This window comes from Aquila chrysaetos, chromosome 1 (genome assembly GCF_900496995.4).
Source record: "Aquila chrysaetos chrysaetos chromosome 1, bAquChr1.4, whole genome shotgun sequence".
NCBI lineage: Eukaryota > Metazoa > Chordata > Aves > Accipitriformes > Accipitridae > Aquila > Aquila chrysaetos.
The window spans coordinates 5,861,921-5,886,228 of NC_044004.1; the positions used below are offsets into that span (position 1 = coordinate 5,861,921).

Genomic DNA, 24,308 nt, shown 5'->3' on the forward strand with positions numbered 1-24,308 from the left:
TGGGAAATCTGCGCAAAGGCTCCAGACCTGGTTCAGACACCACATTTGCTCCAGCACTTCAGGGATTTTAATTCCACCTCAGAGATTTTAATTCCACCTCTTTAGTACAGTGAACTCTGTACCCATACCCCACAGCCCAAGACCCACTCAAAGTCCCACCCCAGCAGGGGCACCCATTGCCAAAGCACCCACCAGCACTACCTGCATCCCAAGTGCCCGGAGAAACTCAAGAATCAGACCTGCCACCTTCAGGCTTAGATTTAACAAGCCCTTGCTAAGCACAAAGCTGAATGAGATCACATCTGGTCCAGGGCCAGAAAGTAATGGTGCGGTAATGGTTTTATTAGCTTTTTGAGAAGGAGCTGTTTGATTTGAGAGAGAGAGAAGACAGTCAACAGCAACATTCGCTCCTGCTAATCTCATTTCCAGAAGCATGCTGAGTGAGGAGGCGCTTGGGCACAAAGCTTTGCTCGATTGCTCTCTGTTTATCTAGGATTACATTAGGAGCCCAAGACACATCTGAAAACAGCCCATGGCAAGAACTAGGGCTTTGCAAATGGCTTCTGCAGCATCGGGTTTGCGGGAAGAGATATTCCAGTGTTTCCACCAAGCTGTTGGCTGGATGGCAGCCAGTTTGCTCAGTACAAGTGCTTCAGAATTAACAGAAGAGATGCACAGGAAGGGGAAGATTTAAAGAAGTAGCTCCTTTGGAGCTGTATTTAGATGCACAGGTTTTAGACATGCAAATTTAAGACACTCTCGAGGTAAGCACTGCAGCTAACAAGCATTGATTAGATAATCTGGTAATTTAAAATAATGTATTTACCTTAAGCGAAAGGAAATCAAATGCAGAAGGGTGAATTTCGCCTGGGTGAAGAGCCCTTGTAAGGGGAAAACTACAGCAGAAGTTAGTCTGACGACAATCTGCCCCGTTGTCCACGAAATACTTTAAGAACCGAATTACCACTAAATCTGGTGTAACAGTTCTTTATTTCAGTGTCTACAACACAAAGAGAGGGCTTGCATTTTGACATCAGAACCATGCAAAGCACCTATACACCGAGAACAAGATATTGAACGAGTGTCTCTCTCCTGCTACATGTGGGAAATTTAGGCAGGAAGACTCGGTTTTCCTGTGCATTCCGCTCTATCCTTCCACAAATCAACCAGCTGTGAGGGGTGATAATCAACCTTCATTCCTAATCAAATAATTTGCCACTGAACGGTATTCCACGCTGCCCTAAGCTGCTCAAACGTGCTTCTGTAAACTTTATCAAGGACCCAGTTCTGCTCTCGGTTTACAAGGACGAAGTCCCAAACACCTCCAGCTAAAGGAACAGATTTTAATCAGAGGTACTGGATTAATGGAGAGCAGAATTTGGCTCAAAGGATGAACATCTCCTCCATACAGAGGCCCAAAAAAGGCCCTTACTAATGTTCCAGACAGAGGGATGTAGAGACCACCCTAGGCTCAGAGAATTGTCATGTGCACAGAGGACAACTAGACATCCTGAACTATTAAAAACCAGTGGTATAGAAAAATAAAAGGCATAAAATACCGAACCAAAAAGGTTCCAAATAAGGCATCAGCAGGTCCCGACTGGATGCGCTCCCGTTACGTGCACTACCCTCCCAGCCAGGGGGGTTAGGATGATGCATTAGGATTGTATTTCTGACCTCAATCACTAAGCACTATGAGCAACCAGAAGGGTTCAAGTTCTGTTCGAAAAACGAAAAAAAAAACCAAAACCCAAAACACAAAACAAGGAGTATTCTTTTTGGTAAGTATTTCTTAGAAAATAAAATAAAAACATTAAAGCAATTTGTTTAAATGATTCTTTAAAAAAAGACAACATTCCTGTAAAGTAAAAATATATATATATATAGAAATAGAATATAATTTTTGTTTTGTTTTTAAAAAAGACATTCAGTATCACGTCAGCGGATTCTGATCAACTTCCCATCCGTCTTCTGCAATAACCGCTGCTCGTTAAGGCAAAACGTCAGGTTGGCACCATTACAACAGCTGAATCAAACTGGCCGAAGGCGAAGCAGAGCAGGCAGCGTGCTGGCGTCAGCGAGGCTGCTTCTCCCGCACGCTGACCGAGCCGTCCTCCATGCCAAAGTACACCACCTCTGCCATGTCGATGAAGAGTCCCGTCTCCACCACGCCTGGGGAACAAGAGTTCACGTGCCGGTTAATGCCACAGCCACCCCATTGCTTGAATCCTCTGCTCTGCCCATGTTTTTGTTCATTAAAAGGCGCTAATGCCTCCATCAGAGGTTTGGAGAGAGGTGTCCAACCTGGGTGATGTTGAATCAGCCGCACAGGGAGCCTGCGGGAAGTCTTTTCCATGCTGCCACCCCCAGAAGAAACTCTCTCCAGAGAGGGAGAAACAACTCCCAAAGCTCCCCCTGACATTCACACCACGCCAGCCACCACCGTTACGCTAACATAATCATGAGCATGCCATTTTTAGCCATCTGATGATCCACGGGAGCAAGAGGAAGCTACACACAGCCACAGGTTTACTCACTTTGCCTTTAAACAAATCTGAAAAGCTATCCTGTTAGAGAACACCTGGATAACACTTGTTCAAATGTTAAGACTCAGCAGATCTGATGCTACCTCTGCAATTTGTAGCCCATTTGCAAATGTACTTTTGGTTGCATTTAATTATGAGGTGCTCCTAACTTCACAGTGATCACTGAGCCACAGCCAGAGGCCAGAAAGGTGGAAAGAAATGGAGAACAAGGGCTACCACTCTGGCAAGGTGGCCAGAGCCCTGCTATCACCACTGTATTTAGGCTTTAACAGTTCTGCTGATCCACTTCTGGGTAGGGAAGATGCTCTTCTCCCCATAGCAAGTCCATTTCTGAGCAGCAACTGGTGCTGAGACCATCTCCACACCAACACAACGGAGCAGGTCCCATCGTTTACCATCCTTGCTGTTTTGTTTGCAAACAGCGTAACCGGCCACTGTTTTTCTCTTGCACAGAAACAGCTCTAGTGATGTAGACATTTGTACAGCCACGGGCAGAAACTGCATTAGGATATGGAGAGCTGCACCTGGGACAGCCCAGGTGGGCAGTGGTCACTGGTTTGTTTAGATTGGTCACTGGTTCGGTTAAATCTGCTCCTGCCAAAGGTCCAAACCTGCCATCTACTGCTGTCTGCAAGCAAGTGCCAGGTAATTATTCAGATTGCAAAGACACCGGGACAAGTCAAGGCAGAGGTAGCATCCTAGCAGTTTGCTCCTAGAGCAGGAAAAAAGAAAACGGGTGTATTTTCAGTAAATCACCCTTCTAAGAAGCATTGAGGGAAGCAAAGCCACCAAACAGAAGCAACTGGAAATTACTGGCAACTCTTCACCCAGCCTACACCCATGGCCTCTGCCTGCTCTTGTATTTTAATTGTGGTGCCAGGACAATATATTGCTGCTTTGTGGGGACTTTGAGGTTTGTGCAACAAGATCCCAACCTATTCCTGCACGTTCTGACAATGCACAGTCAGCGAAGGCAGTTGTGTTACGGACTTCAGGGGCAGGCAGGTATCTGAGATAAACTCAGAGATAAAGAGATACAACAACATGTACTCAAAAGCTGACCAGATTCAAGAGCAGACTTTGCCAATATAACCAGAGAGATATCCAGATGTGGCTGAGACAGTCTATCTGCTGATTCACTGAAGTCCAGAGAGTGCCACTGCCCCTGGGCAGACCTGGATCGTCCAGAAGCAGCTCTGGGGTGGGCAGCAGGTCTTCATGCAAGGCAGGAGTCCTTGCAGAGAGGCTGTTTCATTTGCAAACAGTGCGATCAGTCACTGCTTCTCTCTTGCACAGCAATAGCTAGGATACGCTGCACTCCCACAGCAAGGTGAGCCCATAGGACTACACAATGGTAACGGGATGCAGAGCTGTAAGCAGCTCCTCGAAAACACTGTAACCCAGTGCAAACCCTCCCTCCAGAGTCCGCCAGTGTTTCCATTAAAAGTCCCTCTCCAAATGGGCACAAAGAGAGCAAGGAAGAACACGGGACTGGTGTGCCTAATGGGAAACAGCGTCCTAAGTCACCCGGCATCACCCCAGGTTTTTAACACCATATGGAAATGCCACATGGGTACTGTTGCACTAATTCAGCAGATAGATCTCTCGAGTAGAAACAAATGTAGGGACCCATAAGAGGGCAGTGAATGAACACACATACACACACACACAAACACACACACACACACACACACACATTTCCTCCTATCCAGGGGAGAGCTCCCACAGTCAGGGTTATCTAGCACAGACCAAGCCTTAGCCAGCATTTGGGTTTTTTTAAATCGTAAACGTTACCTGGTATCATTTTTATAGCGGTGTTCACTTCACTCCATTCATGAACTTTGTCAAACTTCCAGTCCAGGATGAAGTTCCCGTTGTCTGTCACCACAGGGCCCTGAGAAGCAAACCCATTTGTCACCACCATGAGCTCCTTGTCTACCGAGCCCAGCCAGGGACTGTCACAGCCCTCACCGGGACCAGCCATCTCCACTGCAACAGTTTAGAGAGAGTCATCATTCAAGTAAATCAGGGCAGTCCACAATAAGCCTGTAAGTAAAACCATCACCCAAAGCAACTGCTCGTTCCTCATTCTCCTGCGTACAGATAATCATGCAGAAGTTGGAAACATCACTGCAACAGGGGAGCCTCTTCACAAGAGCAAAGCTAGATAAATGTCCTACAAAGGCTATTACAGGCAACTGAAGCCAAAGTAAGACCCCTCTGCCCCAGTGCTAACAGCATGCTGCTGGATGCCATGGGGAGTTGAAGAACTGCTGGACTTAAGCATCCCAGATGTGCCCAGCACTCCCTCAAGCCCAACAGAAGGAGCAATTGGTTCCCTTCAACAGAGCAGAGACAGCGGGGGTTGAGGACAAGGTGTTTCGGCAGCGCTGAGCAGGGTGTGCAACCATACATCCCAGGAGGGACCAGCATCCTCCAAGGACAGGGCTCACGCTGGAGCAGCACTGATGTGCATTCCCTGAGCGACGCTGGTCTCACGTTCACAGAGAATGACTGGTTTGCTCTTCTCAGGCACCCAAATGCAATCCCTAGAGCCTCTTGGGATTAGACACATTAAAAACAAGTATTCACCCTTCAGGCGTTAACTCCAGTCATTACTGCAGACAGCTCTCCTTTTCCCTTGCCATGCAACATGGGCTGGCAAAGCCCCGCTGCCCAAGCCAGGATAGGACAGTGGCAGCGGAGACAAAGCAGCTTCAGTTTTAATTTAGTCTGGCTCCGTGTGGAACAGAGAAGCCTGGGATGGAGCATGAGCTGCCCCCCACAACTTGAGACCCTCTTTGGTAGTGCAGCCTGCCTTCCAGCCCCCCAGTATCCCCACAGAGCAGGAGGTCAGACCCAGACTGGCAATCCCTCTTCTCCCTGCTCAGGGATGCTTGCTTTAGGAGACCTAAGCCAGAGAGGCTTTCAATGAGCAGCCTGAACACCTAAATACACAGTTCATTAACTGTGTATATAATTAGGAGGAATTACACAAGATGCCACTCGTGGGAGTGAAAGCCCAGATTTGCTTAGGTGAAAGGCCAGAACTCCGGTCCTCCATTTGCCCACGTTCGGGTGGCTCCTCTGGGGATGCAGGGCTGATCAGGGACAAGTACCGCTTTGCTAACAGCCATCCGCAGCTCTGCGGCACCTCCAAAGTTTTTGGTCAGGGCCCTGGTGACGGGGACGTAAGCCATGGGGATGACTTCGATAGGAATTCCCTTCTTCCATCGCTCCCCGAGGCTCTCCGATTTTTTCCTGAGGACACAGTTTGAGGTGGGATTAGCATCAGACATGACATTGCTAACCCCATGAACATTATCACATTCCTTCTTGCAAACCCCTCAGGCATAAGGCCCTGGAGGGCACAGCGGTCAGTTCACAAGTGCACACGTGTAGGAAGAACCAGTTTAATACATGATGCTCTATTCACTCATAAGCCCTGTTTTGACATGTTTTGGACAAGCAGGATACGAGTTGTTTTTAATACAGCCCCGCAGTTGTATGCACAGAAGGGGAAATTTATTCTGTGCTGACAATCACTGAGCTCAAAAAGCAGAGCAGCCATCTCCCCACAAGCTCTGCTGACTCCTAAGCAGGCCTGCTGAGTTGAAAATTAAGAAAAAAAGCTAAATTGAATTGCTAAAGCACTGGGAGCCAGGCTCATTTCCATCTATTCCTGCTCCCCTGACCCACTGGAAGGACAATAATGGCCTAACACAGAACCATCCAAATCCTCCCATGGGACAGAGAGGTATAATGAACAGTAATATTTTCACCTGTAATCAGCAATAACGATGAAGCATTTTGCATATCCTGCAACTATCTTCTCCTGCGTCAGGCAGCCACTGCAAGGGGGGAAAAATAAAAATAAAAAAGTCAGAAAACATCAGACTGCTCCTCAATGTGCCTGATGGCCTTGAAGTCCAGTCCCCTCCACATTCTTGCTGGTTTTGGTGCTGCCACTGCCCCACACCAGGGCTCCTTCCCCTGCCCCATCACTTTATCCTCCTTGTCCCCTGCACACACTCCCCGTCAAGAGCCACCTCCCACTGCAGGTGCACGCACGGCCCTGCACGGGATCCCATCAGCCTCTCCAGCCCACCCCAGAGACAGCCGTAGCCAGAAAAGGATGCTCAGAGGCCACCGCCACCAGTGCCGCACACAGACGGACAGACAGCAAGGCTCACCCGCCACCTTTGATAAGGTTGAGGTCAGAGTCCACTTCATCTGCTCCATCGATGGCAACATCGAGCTGTAGGAAAAGGAGAAACTTGGTGTGGAAACCCCTCCTGCGCAGCATCCAGGCACGGCTCTCGGCGCAGCTCCGGGTGGTGTCAGGTCCCAAGCAGCAGCCAGAAATGTCCCTAGAGCTGGGACCACCTTGATGCCAGCCTGACCAGAGATGAGTGTCTGATCAGCCACCCAAGGATACCAGCCCCCGCTAAACCACAAGTATGTGAGAGCAGGAGAAAGGAAAACCAAAACCAACTGCTGGCCTGCAAGGCACACCACTTTAGCCTCTAGCGTCACTTAAGGACCAGCACGCAAGCGAGGGACTCCCGGGGAAAATCTCGGTGGCAGTTCAGCAACGTAACACTCCTGTCTCGGGCCAGCAAGCCTCAGCCTGGAAGAGATGCCAAACACCTAGAGGAAACACAACTTGGCAGCCTACTTGCCATCTAAAGGGACAAGCACTAAGTCAAGTCTAAGGCTTGGGGAAAAAAATAAACTAAGCCAGTTCTTGCTCAGTTCTGCAGTGTGGCTGCCTGAACTCTCGTCCTCAGGGGAGGACAAAGGAGCCTGATGCGTTATGAAGGACCAGGTTAGAGGAAGGTCAGGTGAGGTCTCACCTCCGCAGTCCCACTTACCTCTGGATGTCGGTCCAAGTCACTTAGCGTTAAGCCGTTCTGCAGGATCAGCTGTCGGGCCTGTGCACCAAGAACACAGCAAACACCATTTACTGGCGGCAGGAAAGGAAAACAAGACTTGTGGTGTCATTCCCCTGGCTGCGGCAAGGATGGAGTCTCCCTGGGAGACTGGTGGAGAGGCTGCAGCCAGCAGCGGGAACGCATGGCAAGAAGAAAATGACGCTTCCAGACCAGATTATTTTAATCAAATTAAAACCCTGCTGCTGATTTGAACTAAAATGCTCAGATGGTGCAACAGGACTCCTGGGTTCAGGTCTCTTCATACTAAATAGCAAGAGGCCCCACCAGCTTGGTAGGAATCACTTGGATTTAAGCATTAGAGCAGATGCGGGATTTTTGAGTCCTGTGTTGTTTCAGCTTGGACATCATTCTCCCTTGCACCCATCCAGCCCCTCTGATTTCCTTCAGCTGAAAAATGGAAAATGAAATATTTACACCATAGCAAGGCGGCACTAACAATGAAAGTATTTTTCACATTAAAAAGAAAGGCAAAAAAGAAAAGCATAACTCATGGAAGAAGTGTGGGAAGCCTCCCAAAACAGCTGTTTGGTGGCTCCAACCTACTTTTACTGAAGTGGCCGTGTATTTCCCTCTAGTGGCAATACAACACAGAGCACCTGGAGTTGCCCTCCACTTGGTCCCTCAGTTTAAACAGAAGTTGAAGCCTAGAGAACCTTGAATTCGTTGAATTTTCTGTGTTACAAATCATCACCTGAGTGAGAATCCCTCCTTGCACGGACTCTGCTCAAGTCTAAACTTCCTACCATGCGGTAGCTAGACCAAGAAACCTCAGTGCGGTAGCCTGGAACAGCTCATTCCCCTGAATTTTACCCACTAATGCTAACAAAGTGCATCAGTCACATGTACCGGCATCCCAGAAACAATAAGAAGATTAGCAGGCAGTACTCCTGGCAATGAGATATGATTTGAATTGTTTATCATGGCGTTTCGTAGCATGCAATTTTAACACCCATGGGCTGTGGGCTCTTCACCTGTGCATTGGGATTGCCCTAAGGACTCACAAAATAAAAAGAATAAAAATCAGTGGGTTTACATTCATTACATGGTGTCCACATAAAGAGATTTCAGGGATCTGGGAATTGAAAGCATTGAAAAACACTGTGCTGCACATGCAGGCCAGATCCTGAACAGGCTTAGAGTCAGCAGTGTGGAAACGAGGTGGCTGTCTTCAGGCTCTCTGCTTGCAAGGCGATGGGAGCAGACCAGCAGGAATCAAAAGCGAGAGCTCCCACAACTGGGGGAAAAGCGTTGGTAACTGCGCAGCACTTGCCAAGAACGGTCTCACTCTGTGCTCTCAGCACACGTCCAGGCAAAAAGAACAACACAAAAGCCAAGGGACAGATACTTACTCCGGCTCTAGCTTTACCGATGGCGATGGAATAACCCAACCTGACAACAGGGAAGGGAGGACAATAAAAGCCTACTGAAACCAATTCTTCCTTGCCAGTGACCTCAGGCAGCCATTTACACCTGTACGTAGCGAAAATAAGATGCTGTTTTGCTGACCTGGGAACGCTTCACTCGGAAGTGGTTGAGGTCTAAGAGACCGCAAAAGATACGAGGCGGTCCCACGTCTGGGGGATTTTGGCTCCTGCAGGTATACAATCGATCTCTTCCCTTTAACAGCAACCTTTTTGTTTTACTGGTAAGAAACTCTGCAGGGCTACACAAACTATCCCAACATTTCAAGGCAGGACAGGCTCCTAGGAGAGCTTTATCAGTATTTTCTGTAAGACCTAATGACTGAACTCAGAGCACTTTTCCTAGGTTCAAATGGGACATGGTATCTCAGGATGGGGATCATTTTAGACAGATCAAAGACAGACTCTCACCACAGTCTATATATGCAACAGAAGTACTGATATAGGTTAAAAAAGAAAAAAAAAATCTAGTTTTCACTTTTTGCCCTTTGCAGCAGTTTGTATTATACCCCAGTTGGCCCCTGGTGATTTGCAACAGCTAGGAAAAAAGAGAGTCCCATTGCCCCACACTCACACTTAAAAAGCATCTGCAGGGTAAGAGCATGTTAAGTTTTCATAAGATTTTTGAATAATTCAGGTTGGTCTCTATCCAATCTCCAGGTCAAAGCAGGATCAGCTACCAGGTTGCTCAGGGCTTTACCCACTCAGGTCTTGAAAACGTTGAAGGGCGGACTCTGCACAGCCTGCCTCACTGCTTGATTGTCCTCACAGTGAAAAAGTTGTGACAAAAGTACAATCCCAAGGTCCACACCAGGACCGTGAGAAGGACACATGCCCAATTCCTAGACTGGGAAATTGTCACCCAGCCTTGAAAACCCCACGGATGGTCCCCATCACGTCACCTCTCCCTGCCCAAAGGGGACAGGGTGACAGCTGCTCCTCTGCAGCACGTTCCCACCTCAGGGAATAGAGGCAGAGAGACCAATGCCAGTTGCCCGAAGGCATGGAAGCAGCTCAGAAGCTTCCCAGCAGCTCTGCATTTCACCACCAAGCCGCATTCTCCCTCTCCCTGCAAACCTCTCAACAGCTAGTTTGGTAGGAACCAATCCCTGCAAAAGCTGCACAGCAAAAGAAAGAGTAAGCTGATTTCTCTTCTGCAATTCCTCATAAAAGCCAGTTGATGCGTTTCAAGTTCCTCCTGAAAACACATGAGCTTGCTATTATTGCTTGCAGCGTGATTTTCACAGCTTGCAGGGCTTGATACAGAATCAAAGCAGACTAAGTGTCTCTAATGAGTTTTGCGTTATGAGTCTGGTTCACCACTAAAGAGCATCTTTCTGTAAGCAGGACCCAGAGCAAGCCACGCACCAACACCAACATAACCAGCGTTACCACACTGGTTCAAAACACACCTCCTAGCACTACGGCATCCCTGCAGCTGAGGTCAGGGTAACACAGCACCATCACCGCTGGCTTCATGAGGTCCATCTGCAGGCTGCATCACGACTGCTTTCACCGGTTAACTCACACCGCAGCGAGCCAGTCCAGAGAGCGGCGTGGTTGCCTCCCGCAGCCAAAGGGAAGATCCCCTGTGTGAGTGTTTGGACTAGCGGAAAGCAAAGGAGGAAAGCGCTTACCTGAAAAGACGTAGGGATGCAGACAATTGTCAGGTTCTCCTCTTTAACCCGCTCGGCTGTAGGAAAAAAAGCAGAAGCCTCTGTTTGTTCATTGCAGAAGGAAAAAACCCATCAACTTTCACTTTAATAAATCTCAGTTCAGAGCAGCCCCTTTGAATCACTGCAATTACTTGCTTGGCTTGCAAATAACTCAGTCATGCTCAAAATGCAAACAGGTGCCACCCTGCATAGGCTAAGGCTCAGTTTCTACAGTCAGAAATGTTTAAACACCCACCCTGGCTCAGCCCAAGACACCACGAGCCATTAACCTTTGTGTCTCCAGCGGCAGAGGAGCCTTGTCAGCAAATCGTCACCTGGGAAATTAGCCCCATTCCCCTCTCTCACTCCATTAGACAGGTTTTGCTGCGCTCCTTGTAAACAGACAGCTTCAGCAGCTGTCTGAAAGGTTTTCTGGCTTGTTGCCTTGGGGACATCACATTCATTTATTATAGAACATTTAAATATATGGCAGGGAAAGGACTAATAAAATACAGTATTCCATTAAATGGAAGGAAATATTACCTCCCCCAGGTTAACCTCAAATGACTAAAATCTATTACTAAGATATGATTATGGACAAAATGTTATTTTAGTAATTACAATACTTAGGCATAAGCCAACAGCCCGAGAGTCAGCAACAGCTCTCGCGCCAGAGCAAGCACACAGGCTACATGCTTCAAGGTAACGCTGCTACTGGAAGGATTGAAGATGCAATACATGAGGCCGTATGTTGTTACAACCCACACCCCAGCACTAACACATTCAGTAGACATGAAAAGTCAGAATTTGCAGCCTGGAACAGGCACTCCACTTTAAATACTATACCCATTTATTTAGAGACTAATTCTCTGTTAAGAATCGGGAGTGGTTGCAATACTGAGCCAAACCCAGAAAGCTGAACCGCAGCTCCCAGACAAATAAGCGTATCACACACACAGCGTGGGGTGAGGTGGGTGCCACGGGGCAGGCACAGCACCATCTCTGCTGTTTCCCTGCGAAGACCTCAGCCCCGCTCGCCTGCGGTGGGCCAGGGGACGGCTCTGCCCCGGGGAGCTGGACGTCACACGGGGATTTCCCAGCCACGCAGAGCCACCCAGGTGGGACACACCGAGCTCTGCTTCTGAGCAGGAGCCCCGGCTCCGTGTCCGAGCAAGACCCCTATGAACGACAGGGCTGACGCCGCGCTTCCCACTCGTCACACGCGGCTGTGCTGTTTTGCATCCAAGGACAGCGAAGCGGGACAAGGTACGGCACCTCCACAAGCAGATCTGCCCTAGGGCCGAGAGTGCCCTGCGAAGGCAACTTTAAACCTCTGCACCCTCTGTAATGAGGCGTGAGGATAATTACCCTCACATTCACTTTGCAAAAATGCATTTGCCTCACTTGAGTATTTTGCTGAAATTTTCTGAATCACACCTTGAGCAAACTTGCACCTGGGGCAAGCAGATAAACCTAGCTGTAGGGTATAAAAAAAAGAAAAAAAAGCAGCAGGATTTCACATTCCTCATTTTCATGACATCTCAGCAGGACCCTCAATGTGAATAACGTGGATGTGAGCAAGCAGCGTCAGCCACATACAAACGGGTTAATGGAAGCAGAGCAGCTGCATGGCCCACAGCCACAAAGCAAGTCAGGACTGGGCAGAGCTGGAATGAAACGGAGGGGTTTAGCTCCAGTTTGTGGCGGGTGCCAGTAAAGCGCTTTGCCTGGCTGTATGGGGAGAACAGGTGGCAAATCATTACCTCCTCAGGGCTCTCTATGCCATAAATTTGGAGCACAAGACCCAGTTTTAACCTTCAGCTTCAAGGAGGACACAGCAGTCAGTGAACAGACCCGACACATCAGCAATAAGTCGGCATCCAGACGATTTAGCATGTTTTTCAAGTAGTTGGGGCAGCTGCACAAGGGGACTTTCTGCGGTGGGAGGGACACGAAGGGGAGCATCCTACCTAATCGATGCACCGCGTGGACAATCGTAGAACCACTTCCAATCCCAAGAACTTGATTGTTCTGCAAATCAAAGAGAGACAGAGGAGAGCTGTTACTGGGGGCTTGGAAGAAGGGCTGTCCACTTTTCCCAGTAAACTTGACATTATAAACACATGCAAGAGGAGCCTTGCCCAGAGATGCATGCTGACACACGTCGTAGCACGCTGCAGGCAAGGAAGGGAACACGCTGTGCCAGCGAGGGCACGACCACCGTCTGAGGCTAAGGGATTTTAAGCAACGTGCCCTCTCCTCAAAGGACATGTGCTTGCTAAACACCACCACGATCTGACTCTCAGGGTGTTCAATGCACACTCATTGCTGTTTGCTGGCACTCCATGCACCCTCTCCTGCCGGAAAGCTGGGAGTTTCAGACAATACCACAAAGGAAGAAGCTGAAACAACCTCAAGATAACATCTCCCAAGGAAGCCGCACAGTAAAAGCATGGGTTTGCTGCCAATGGTATTGTTAGTAAACAGTACGGATGCACCAGCGGCCAAAGCAAAGAGCACAGCAGCCATTCCTAGAGCATAATAAAAACCGCTCTCCAAAACAGAGTATATAACTACCTATATGAGAGTCCAGCAACATATTTGAAAGGTGGGTGAGCCTGGCAGCATATGCTGAAGAGGATCGTATTTTAACCACAGCTCAGCCCTAGCCTTTCTCTGCATATGGTCTGGCTTAAGAAGGATCACTACTGCCTCATCAGTAATACAGTTCTCAGTATGGTTAGGCACGGTTCTAAAAGGTGCTGCAGGCTGAGGGTGGATGGGTGCAATTGTGTTACCTCCACAAGAGGATGCTCTGCAGTGTAAATCTCTGTTTATTATCAGCTCGGTCTCCCATCCTCTGAGAGCTACCTGCAGCCTCTTGCACATTTCCAATTTTCAATGTACTTCCCCTTCTTTGGATGGGATCCAAAGCTTAAATTGACTTAAGGCGGCCCACTATAACTACAGAGACTTCAGATGAGAGAGACTTCAAGCCAGCCAGAGATGCAGGCACAGAGCTGTTGTGCATTATCTCTTGGACACTAGACAGGTCTGGAGCTTTTTCTCCATGTGCAGCAAATCCAGAGTTCAGCAGCTGTGGAAAAAGCCACACCTGCAGCATTTCAACCAGCTAAAATCCTACCGGCATGCAAGCTTGCCGGAAAGGTGGAGCTCAAGGCAGGTCACGCTCCCCTAGGATTAATGATTTCCCTTGCTTCTGCAGGTTATAAGTTTAAAAACCCAAAAGTTCTCCAAAACCCAGTGTACAACCAGAGACTCAGCTTATACCCCGGCCCTCACTAATCACCGTGACTCTGCAAAAGATGGGGAAAGCAACAGATCGCAGCTGCACGCCTGCACCGTTGCCAGCAGAAACCCAATAGCTCCCGAGGTTTCTCGGTGTCACCTGCCTGGCAGGCAGAGCCAAGCACGGCCAGCCAAGGAAGGAAGGGGCAAGCAAAGCTGCGCAGAGGCTGGCAGGACACGGGCAGTACCGGTGTTCCCAAGAGACTTGTTTTGACCTGGGAAGAGGCAGTTTCTTCTCTTTGCCCTCATTTCTAGAGGGTGGGACAACGTCTTGGAGCAGCAGCCCTAAAGGGATGGGGAAAGCCTCAGCATCAGCCACTCCACCGTAATGAAGTGGGAAGAGCTCACAAGGGTCCCAGCCCATCTCTGGCAATAATTTTGAAGGCATTTATCAGTGATGACAGGTGAAGCACCCTCCCTTAGGCAGTGGCAAGACCTTGCGCTAACTGGGTTTCCCAGAAAAACAGTTTAAGCCAGTCTAAACCGGTGATGTCACAACCCCTGCCTTACTGCAGCTCCCACCTCCTCAGCTCCAATGCCAGCCGGACCAGATGCAAAACCAGCCAAAAAACATCCACTTTTAAAAACAGAGACGGGGCGAACGTTGGCGAGAAGCAGAGCACAAGGTCAGTGTGCAAGGGGCAGGTCCAGGTCACAGCACTGAGGAGCAGCACCCCATGCAAAAAAAAAAGAAAAGAAAAAAAAAAAAAAGACTTTTCAGCCTGTTTACTAAAACCCGAGCAAGCGGAACCAAGGCACTGAGCCACAGCACAGCTGAGGACCCACATATGGACTCCACGAGCCGAGTCAGCAGCGACCAAAGCGTTGTCCCTGCTAACCCAGGGGCCGAGGGATGCTGCCCAACATTGGAGATGCCAACAAGGCAACGCACATCGAGTGGCCGTCAGCAGCACCACAGGGGCTGGCCGGTCCAACTAAGTTTCCAAGTCTAGGATTTACATGGGCTAAGAGCAGGAGATAAACATAGTGTAAAGCCCAGTTTCCTCTTATTAATCCTCAGCCCTCTGGGGCAGCAGGACCTATGGTTCTCACCCATCTTTCCATTTCTAACGGAGACGCTAACAGGGCCTGCCTTTGGAGGTGTTGTATAAACGCAAAGCCAGCTCTCCCCAAGCAGCTTACGGCTCTAAAGCCCCAAGCCCCGTGCCTGCCCCGCTCCTCCAAGCCATCACGGCATCACAGCCCGCGGCTTCTGAGGTTGGTCATCTCAGTGTCCGCTCCAGTACTGGGGAACTCTGCTCCTACAGCTGCCCAGGGACAAGTGCTGTGGGTAAACACACCAGTGTGGCTTTAATTTAAAAAAATAAAGAGAAAAAATCCTAATCCCCCTCACAGCCCCAGGTTTACAACTGCCACAGGCTGCACGAGGAGCTGCTGTGCTGGCACCGACAGGGACGGGTGTGAAGGAGGATGCCAAGCAAGGAGCCTGATCCAGTACCAAGCCCCTGGTGTCACGATTTATGGCACAGTTAAGCAGAAGAGATTTGCCCAGCATAACCAAACCCTGAAGTCAGTGGCGTCTCCCACATGTCCCGACCGTGCAAGGGAGGGATTCTGCAGCTTTGCTTTCAGAGACTATGTTGCTCCCTCCGTTAACAGCAATTAACAGCCAAACACAAAACTATCCATTCCAAACAGCGGCTGTGCCCTCCCAGTGCAAAATGAAGGGGAGATGGGTTTTCTCTGACAGCTGAGACCATCCAGCTCCTTGGCAGTGGCTCTAATCTGCTTTACCATCACTTCAAACCAACTTGCATGGCAAGCATTGCAATATTACCCCAGCCGCTGGATATTTTACTTAATTAGCCTCGCTAGCGAGGCCCAAAACTTTAATCAGCTGGGACACAGCCAGAATCATTATCCTAAGTTTGCCTGACCATAAAACAGCACAAAGGCCAGCTGTTTCACTACGAAAAGTCCAAAATTGAGTGTCACGTTTTAGCCCAAATCAAAGGCACCCAGCTCATGACAACCCGCTGCAGCAGTCATGCCTCGGCTCCACACCTTGCGACACAAAGTCCTTCCTCCTGCAACCCCTCAGTGTGCAACGACGGGGCTTGCTTTGGGTAAGAAAGGGGGGTTTTATGCAGTCGTCGTTCCATCCCCCACGCTTCCCCATCCCACAGACCGCTTTTTTGCTCGTTGGCCTGGCAGAGGGGTAGGACTCAAACAGCACGTGGCTGTGCTCTCTGCAGGCAGGTACAGGCTGCTCAGAGGAAAGGGAGGCTGCAAAACAAGTGAAACATTTACGGGATGTCACGGAAGCCATCAGCAACTGAACCTCAAGACACCAACCCAATGGAGGGGAGCGGGAAGGAAAAGGGAATTTTTTTCCCCCCTGACTGCTAACATCTACCTCCTTGGCAGCGACTCTATGCCCGTTTCATCACTGCTGTTGCAAAAGGGCCTGCACAGCAAACATTGCGATAAGCCACCGCGCGACTTTAACCATTGCTCTTCCAAGCATTCGCGCTCAGGCTGTGCCAAACCTCAAGCAGCTCCAGTCCTATTTGACCTTCAAGGGGTTGATTAAAGCCCCTTGCTGCACATCCCTCCCTGCAGAGGACAGGACACGACCCCCTGGTTAGGGGCTGTCGCTCCTCGCTGGGGTGCTCAGAAATAGGGTGCAGCAGCAGAGCACCCCGGACTTGGAGAAAAGAGCAGGACGCGGCGTTAGCCTGAACTCCCACCGCAGCCCAGCTCGCAGGAGGGTGCACGGTGAAAGTTTGGAGGTGCAAGGCACGGAGCCGCTGCCTGGGAGGTGCGTGCTGGGCGAGCGCAGAGATGGGAAAGGGAAAAGCAGTTTTCTCCCTTCTCTCCGGGCTAAAGGAGCGCAGTCCAAAGCAGAGGAGGAAAGAGGCTCGGCGGGGCCCGTCTGTTCACCCCAGGGTCTCTCCTTGCACCCCGCGACTGTCCATGCCACAGCCGGGGGGGGGGGGTGGGTTGTCCGTGCACCCCGCAACCCGTCCGTGGATCTCGGGGCTGCTCGGTGCACTGGGAGGGGGTCCGGGCAACCCGAAGTCCGTCCGTGGGAGGCTCCGTACACCCCACGGCCGCTCCGCGCATTGAGGGGAGGGGAGGGGGGGGGGGTGTCCTGGCACCCCAGAGCCCCCCGGAGCCGCTCCGCGCACCCCGGGCTCCGTCCGCCCGTGCAGTGGGAGGCTCCGCGCAGCGGTGGCTCCGCCGCCACGCCGTGCACCCGCGTGGGGCCGGGGTCCGGGCCGTCTCACCTGGACGTGCTTGTCCACGGCCGCGCAGGCGGCCAGCCTCTTGGCCTCCTCTGCCATGGTGCCGCCGAGCCGCCCGCGGGCCGAGGCGCGTCTCCCCGCCGCCGGCCCCGCTCTGACCCTCCCCGGCGGCCGGGCGGCCAGGGGCGTGCTGCGGAGCGGGCCGAGCCGGCCGGGGAGCCGCATGCCGCCGCGGCCCGCCCCCGGGGGGCTCTCCCGCACGGGCTGGAGGCCTGGGCCGAGCCCGCTCCCTTCCTCCTCCTCCTCCTTCTCCCTCTCCTCCTCCTCCTCCGGGAGGCTGGGACTTGTAGTGCTGCGAGCCGCGAACTACAGCTCCCACAATGCACGACCGGGCTCGGCTCGGGGAGAGGGGTTGCCCGCTGCGCCCAGCCGACCCGCAAGCCCGAAGCAACTTGTGTTATCGATGGATATGCACGCATATAGACCGATAGACGGGGTCTGCCGGGGATGGAGGGGTTGAGGCTTTCCCCTAAAGTGCAGAGGAAGGGGAAATGTTCCACCTGGAAGTGCGGGGGGAAGCTCCTGCACGGTGCCAGGCGGTGCGGTGAGCTCAGGGGGGTTACTCCAACTCCGCCTGGGCTCCCAGAGGTGTTAAGGAAGAGCCTTTCTGGCACTTTCACTCAAAACTTCGGAGCACGATCTCGCTGGGAAGTTTTTATGCGTGTTGGGGGGGTTAAGGACTGGCGAGGCAGAGCCTGCCCCAGCTGGGAGAGGTGCCGTGTCGCAGGACTCACAGGTCGGAACGTGGACATGACCAAAGACGCCGGCTCTTGGAGCGTGCGGTTATCAACCAGCACTCACTCGTCCTTACCCCAGCCTGCAGCAGGGTCAGGATAAAACCCGGCAGAGGTTTGCTGTCAGGGAGCACACAGAGCCTTTTTGTTGTTGTTGTTGTTGTTCCCCTCCATCCTGGGTTGGCATCTGCTGAAACCGTTTCTGAAAAATTGGTATTGGAGAGGCAGGTCAACCTTCAAGTACCTCTGCACCAGCATTTTGAGTCCTGGGAGCCACATTAAGACGATGCACTGGCATCTCGGTTTCTCTCCAGGCTGCAATCCCACCAAGATGGATGAGAATTGCAGATATTTACCCCTTACTACTCACTCCAAGGTCAGACCACAATGCACAGAGAATAATCTTTTTTTTTATTATTTGCACAACAGAAAGCCGCTGTTGGCTTTTTTTTTTTTTTTTTTTAATTCTGTGCATGACTGACTTGCTTTGTTGCCAACCTCTGTGATTTGGCTGTGATTTTTAAGGGCTAGAAACGTTTCCTTTTGTTTTCCCGGTGTCGGCACACCAGTCTTTGAACAATGGGGTGGTATTTCAACAAAGACTCTATTATCATTACCCAGGCTTATCTCAGTGCGGTAAGGCCTTACCTTTCTGCACAGAGCAGGTGACTTGCTATTAAGAGCAGCACGTGATTGCTGTACAGTCGCCCGGTGTTTTCTGCTAGCTGGCAACGATCTTTCCTGCAAGTTACACATTTTAAAGTGTAAATATGCACATCTAGTGGGATATAGATTTTGGAAAGATTCAGACCTAAGTACTGTGTTCTTCCATGATGCATTAATGGTAAAACTGAAGGAGCAGCTGACAGGGTTTGGGGTTATTCTGTTCAGTATCCTAAATGTTTGACTGCTGCCTGAAACAAAAAACAGTCACTGGGGTTTTACGCTGATCCAGGAAGCCCGTCCTTACATGTGGGCATCTCTCAAATCCCACTGGAGCGGGGAGTGTTAGCCCCGAAGTTAACTATGGGGTGATAAACCTGTTTGTATCCTCACAGCAATGGCTGATGGCTTTGGCTTGAAACACATCTTGTGGTGCGTCTGCCTGGAGGAAAACAAACATTTCCACTTATAGATAATGGGGCTTTCTGTTAGCAATTTATCGGAATGTGCTGGTGAGTTACAGTTTCAGTGAAAGCAGGAAAATCCTTCACTTACGGTGTGCTGAGCCTTGCCTATGCACAAAAAGGCAGCGTCGGACATTTTAGAAATTGATTTTCTTTAAGTTTCAGCAACAACCAGCTCTGCAAACAGCTCAAAGTCTTTTTGTACAAGCCTGTGTTTGTCCCATGTCAAAGCCTCTCCGGGAGCCAACTCTTATCCTTCTCTGCTTCAGTACGGAGGGAGGTGTTTGAAACTGCTTTGTTTGAACAGACATTTTGCTTGTCGAACAGGGTGGTAACTGTGAGGTGTTAACCCGAGCTAGGTGCCACACTGATGAACGGAGTAGCCTGGGCCGTCAGGCTGGTAAGGGTGGCTGCATGATTATGGGTGCTGGATTCTGCATCTGAGGCTGAAATTACATGTTAGGAAATTACACGGTAGCTGAGATAACAGCTTGCTGTTGACAAAAAGGGAAGATCCTGCTCTTTACTCCCTTCACCCACCATACACTCTCAAGCCGGGTACAGAGTTTATGCTGGCTCTGGCATTCCTGTGCCCCTGTGCAGATTCACCTTGCCACACAGGCAAAAAAAAGCAGTTTCTTCTTGCCTCTTCTTGCTGTTTTTCCTGATACGTAAAGCAGCGAACAAAATCAAGGTCAGCTTTCCTTGACCTTTCCTGAGGAAGGCAGCAAGATCGATCAGCTGGGAGTGGGAAAGCTGTAGGACCATCTTCTGTGGCAGATTTAGCCCAGGTTAAACCTGTTGGAAAAGCACACGCTAACCTGAGTGAAATCCTAGTGAAGGCACAGCAGCCTCTGGGCATCGGTTGTGTCTATCCAATTATCTGTATGTCCCTGTTGTTTGGTAAGGCATGAAACAGCTAAAAACCAACAAGACCTATGAAAGTAAAACTTCACCAACACACTGGGGAAACCAAGTGGAAGATGGAGCATTTCTAACTCATCTTTCCGGGTAAACTCTCTTTCTGGTTGGCAGTGGCTCTCCAAGCCTGTCATGTTCCAGCAATTACGTTCTTGCTACCTAATTTTTTATCCTGCAAACTCCAGTTCAGTGACATTTCTTCTGAATAACACCTGCTTCACTGCTTGTCTCTGGTTTGGTCTGTTGGATGAAGAATTGCTTGGTTTTATTCTGCTTGTGAAAAGACATCAGCAGGGGTGCTGGTATACTAATTGCAACATACGCAGCTTTTTGATGGTCTGAATTCTCCTGGGGGAAAAGGCAGGCTATAAATGATCATTTTGCAGGGGACTACGACTGGCCCTTGGTACAGGGAAGCCACGAGGTGGCACGCTGGGCTTTTGCCGCTGCGCCTCACTGCTCTGAGAGCAAGTTATTCAAGAAGAGCAGGCAGATCTTTAGCAGTGTTACGTAAAACACCATTCCTATTAACATCCATCCATCCTGCAAGAACAGGCTTTGATTTCCACATAAATGGCTGGTCAAATTTAAAGTTATTGTCATATGATTGAAATAGATCTCTTATGTCAGTCAGTCAAAACAGAATGGAGAATGAGTCATGCTTTGCAAAAAGCAGGAAGTTTGGTTTTGTTGGCACAAATTTTTAATACAGAGAGAAAATTACACGGCTGTATTGCAGTGTTTGTCTTAGGGATTTGTGAATAACATTGTCCATGCCTTAGAGAATGTTTCCAAAACAGAAAAGTAAAAGCTTTTAGATAGTGATAGTTATTCCTTATGCCTCAGTGGTAAGGCATCTAGAAGGAGCCTAGAAGAAAAAGTGTACTCTCGTGAAAACTGTTAGAGCCCTCCTAAAATAAAAGGCTGCAATTAGAAGACTGCTGATCTGGGGCAGGGGGTGGGAGGAAATAGAAGAAAATGAGGTAATACTCATGGGTGTGATAGGAACACTTGCACAAGGCTGTTACTGCTTTGCCTTAAGCGTAATAAACCTTCATGAACCAGCACAAAGGTAGAAGTGCAAGTCTACTTGTGAAGTATTCCGATATTCTGAAACTTGCTGGGGTCTGTGGTCTCTAAGCCCCTTGAATAACTAGTGGGACAAGAGATAAGTTACTGTAAAAACCATGGCACAGAACTAGTTTTTCTGCATGGTCTATAAATATAATGGAGTTTAAAATTTAAATACATTAGAGTTACCCTTCAACATGACTGTTCAAAACATTGCTATGCAAGAAAGATTAATTTAATGGGAACAGGTGCAGGGGAGGGCTAGTGAGATGAACGGGGGGAGCAGAGAGCTAAAAGTGTAAGGGAAGAATAAAAGCCTTTGGCTTGGTTTGCCTAGCAAAACAGAAGGAATTTGATTACTCTTTATAAACATATGAAAGGGTAGACACTCGAGAGAGAGGAGTTATCTAAATAAAGAAAATATTAGCACAAGACCATATGGGTACAATAATAAAATGTCATTTAAGTTGCTAAAAGTGACATGAGCCATTTGGCATGTGGCACAAGGTAAACTCTTTCGGACTTTGTTATAATGAAGTAAGTTAAAAAAACCCCCAAACCTCTGGACTGCAATTCAGTGGTTGTCTGGGGAGCAGTGTTCATGACCTGACTTTGCATACATCTGGTGCTTTAAAAGAGCCGTATTTCCAACTCATCAGAAAATAAGAGTGCAAGCAGGAAGAAAAAATTTAGGTAGAAGTCTAAAAATGACAAATACAAGCTCTTTAAAAACAGTTCACTGAGCGAGCAAAGAGCCACAATTTCAAAATCAAGAGAGAAAATACATTGACAATTCCTGGTTTATTAGTGGACTGGAGAGAGTGATTAAAAATGAAAAATAAATAGCCAAAATGGGGAAAGCGGGAAATAAAAAAGTGTTGGTATAAATAAGAAGTTATGAGAAGCAGAGTAGTTATTGGAAGTGAAGCACATCAAAGGAAATCCATAGCTGGCAAGGCTAAATCCCAGAAAACCCTAGTAATGCTACAGGCCCATTACTAGATAGACATGATTAAAATGTCAATAATGATGCAGAAGTGTTCATTGAACATTTATGATCTATGTTTGTAAAGAAGCAGGAAGATATGTGGGTGGATTACTTAACAGTGATGTGATAAATTTCAGTCCATTAGTAACCAATGAAGCTCTTGTCTTCTAGGGTAACTGTGGCCCAGTAGCTCTGAAACAGCTGGCTGTGGACACCCCTTGTCTGTTGACAGTCATCTTGGTAAACCTTGATACACTAGGGTAATCCTAGAAAGCTAAAAAAGTGCCAGGTTGGTATCTGTCTTCAGAAACAACAGTTGTATCATATGTAGTAAATGTAGATGTAAGAACAGTTCCTGGATAAGGACCACAGAAAGTTCGTATGTGACTCAGATTAAAGAATTATTAATGCCAGTCAGAGGTCAAATAGAAATCACATTTCATGCTTCAAGAAGACAACAAATAATTCAATTTCCTCTGGAAGGTGTAATAAACTTTTTAAAGGATTTTTACTTAGAATGGCACAATATTTTAATTAAAAAACCAGGGTAATAAAGCATCAGTTAAGAATATATTAAACACTGGCCACATAAATTATTTTTTTTTTAGAACTGGCTATGAATCATTACTGAATAAGGCTACTTCTAATGGGATCCCTCCAGGATCATGTATGCTATAATACGCATGTCCATAATCAATATTTTCATTAGTCATCTGGAAGTAAATACAAAATCACTCCTAATACAATTTGCAGATGACATCCGCATCAGCAGGGTGGTACAATCAGGATGACAAGGGCCATTGTTCAAAACATGGCAAACTCGGTCTGGATAAAGGGACTGCCACGTAAGACAGTCAAATGCAAAGCCACGCATCTCAGGTATGCGTATGTATGTGGAGGAAGAAAAGCATCGTGCTGTGTGCTCTCTAATGGCCTACAGTCAGTCTTTGGAGGCACACCTAGGGATGTGCTAGAGCCTTTCCTAGCCCTGGATACAGATGAACACAGCACCCTAATCTCCATATTCTGAAATGGAATGCTGAAAAAAAAAAGGAAAAGGGGAAGGACAGAGAACTGTAATTTAAGGGCTGGAGGAGATGCCAGAATTGAAGAGTTTGTAACTAATTTGCTTTGTTACCAAGAAGATAAAGGTGTGGCTTGATAACTACATACCTACCTCTACAGGGATGAACACTGACACAAAAAGACTCACGGTAGCAGCACAAGTCACGGCATGATCGATCGCAGGCCATGCGCATGCAGTTGGTGTGGGCAATAGCCTGCCTCGGAGATGGGAGCTGAGGGAGCTGCCCCTCCAGCTCTCCAGAGAAAAGGAGAGAATGGTAACTGCTGGAAGGGGTGGAAAAACGGCCCCTGAAGGATGCAGAGGTGTTACCCGCTTGATCATCAAAATCCATGAATACATGAAGGAAACACGAGTTGAATGTACCACAGATGGCGACGCTTGGCCAACATGCTGGGGCAGCCGTTCTTGGGCCTACCGGTCACCACGTTGTGTCAGGTGCGTACCGACCCGGCCAAGCTCGTCCGCCAGAGCCAGGCCAGCCGGGGCAGCCATTAACTGGGGACCGAGCTCCTGAGGGGAGCGGTTGATCCCGCCATGCCCCTTCCTGAAGGAGACAGGGCCGTCGGCCGGAGAAGGTGCCTGAGGCAATCTAAACCGCCGACCTCGGGAGGGGGATGACGGCTACGGGCCCCTCAGCAGAGCCTCTATGTGTTGGTGTGGGTTATCGAGCGACGTATGCGGGCCCTCGCCGGGGCCGGCCGTTCCCTCAGCCCGCCCGGGGGGACACGGCGGGGCCGGGCGCCCTCCGCCGTTCCCGCCCGACGAGTCCATTCCGCCCCGGAGGGGGCTTTTACCCGCTCCCCCCCCCGTCCCGCGCGCCGGGTGGTGCGCGCCGCTGGCCCCGCCCTGCCGACACGGGGGAACAGCCACGTCTCCAGCCCGGCGGAGGGCCGGCCGGGAAGGGGCGGGGCCGCACCGCCCGGCGCTCCAGTCAGCAGCACGTGTGGCGCGCCGGCTCCGCCAATCCCAGAGCAGGTCGGTGAATCATGCGCTTTCGACTGGTCGGAGCAGCGGGTAGAGGGGAGGGGGAGAGAGCGGCGTGACTCCGATTGGCCCGGCGGCCGTGTTGACAAACACCGCTCCCTCCCTCCCTCCCTCGCCGCCGGCCGCGCCAATCAAGGGGAAGCGTCGGGCGGAGCGGCGTGGCGCCGGCCCAATGGGCTCCTTCCCCGCCGCGAAGGGGCTGGGCGGCGGTGTCGAGGGGCGGTTGCGCGCGGAGTGCCGG

At 49.7% G+C, this 24,308-nt stretch overlaps 1 protein-coding gene across 1 annotated transcript; it reads right to left on the reverse strand.

Moving 5' to 3' along the window:
• Window positions 1–971: 971 nt before the first annotated feature.
• Window positions 972–17,408, reverse strand: RPIA (ribose 5-phosphate isomerase A). Its single transcript, XM_030016518.2, has 9 exons — window positions 17,138–17,408; window positions 12,548–12,608; window positions 10,560–10,615; window positions 7,421–7,480; window positions 6,740–6,804; window positions 6,329–6,397; window positions 5,666–5,807; window positions 4,341–4,440; window positions 972–2,172 (listed from the first exon to the last, which is right to left on the reverse strand). The coding sequence occupies exons 1-9, from the start codon at window positions 17,318–17,320 to the stop codon at window positions 2,075–2,077; spliced, it is 834 nt and encodes a 277-aa protein (XP_029872378.1). The 5' UTR covers window positions 17,321–17,408; the 3' UTR covers window positions 972–2,074.
• Between the last annotated feature and the right edge of the window lie 6,900 nt (window positions 17,409–24,308).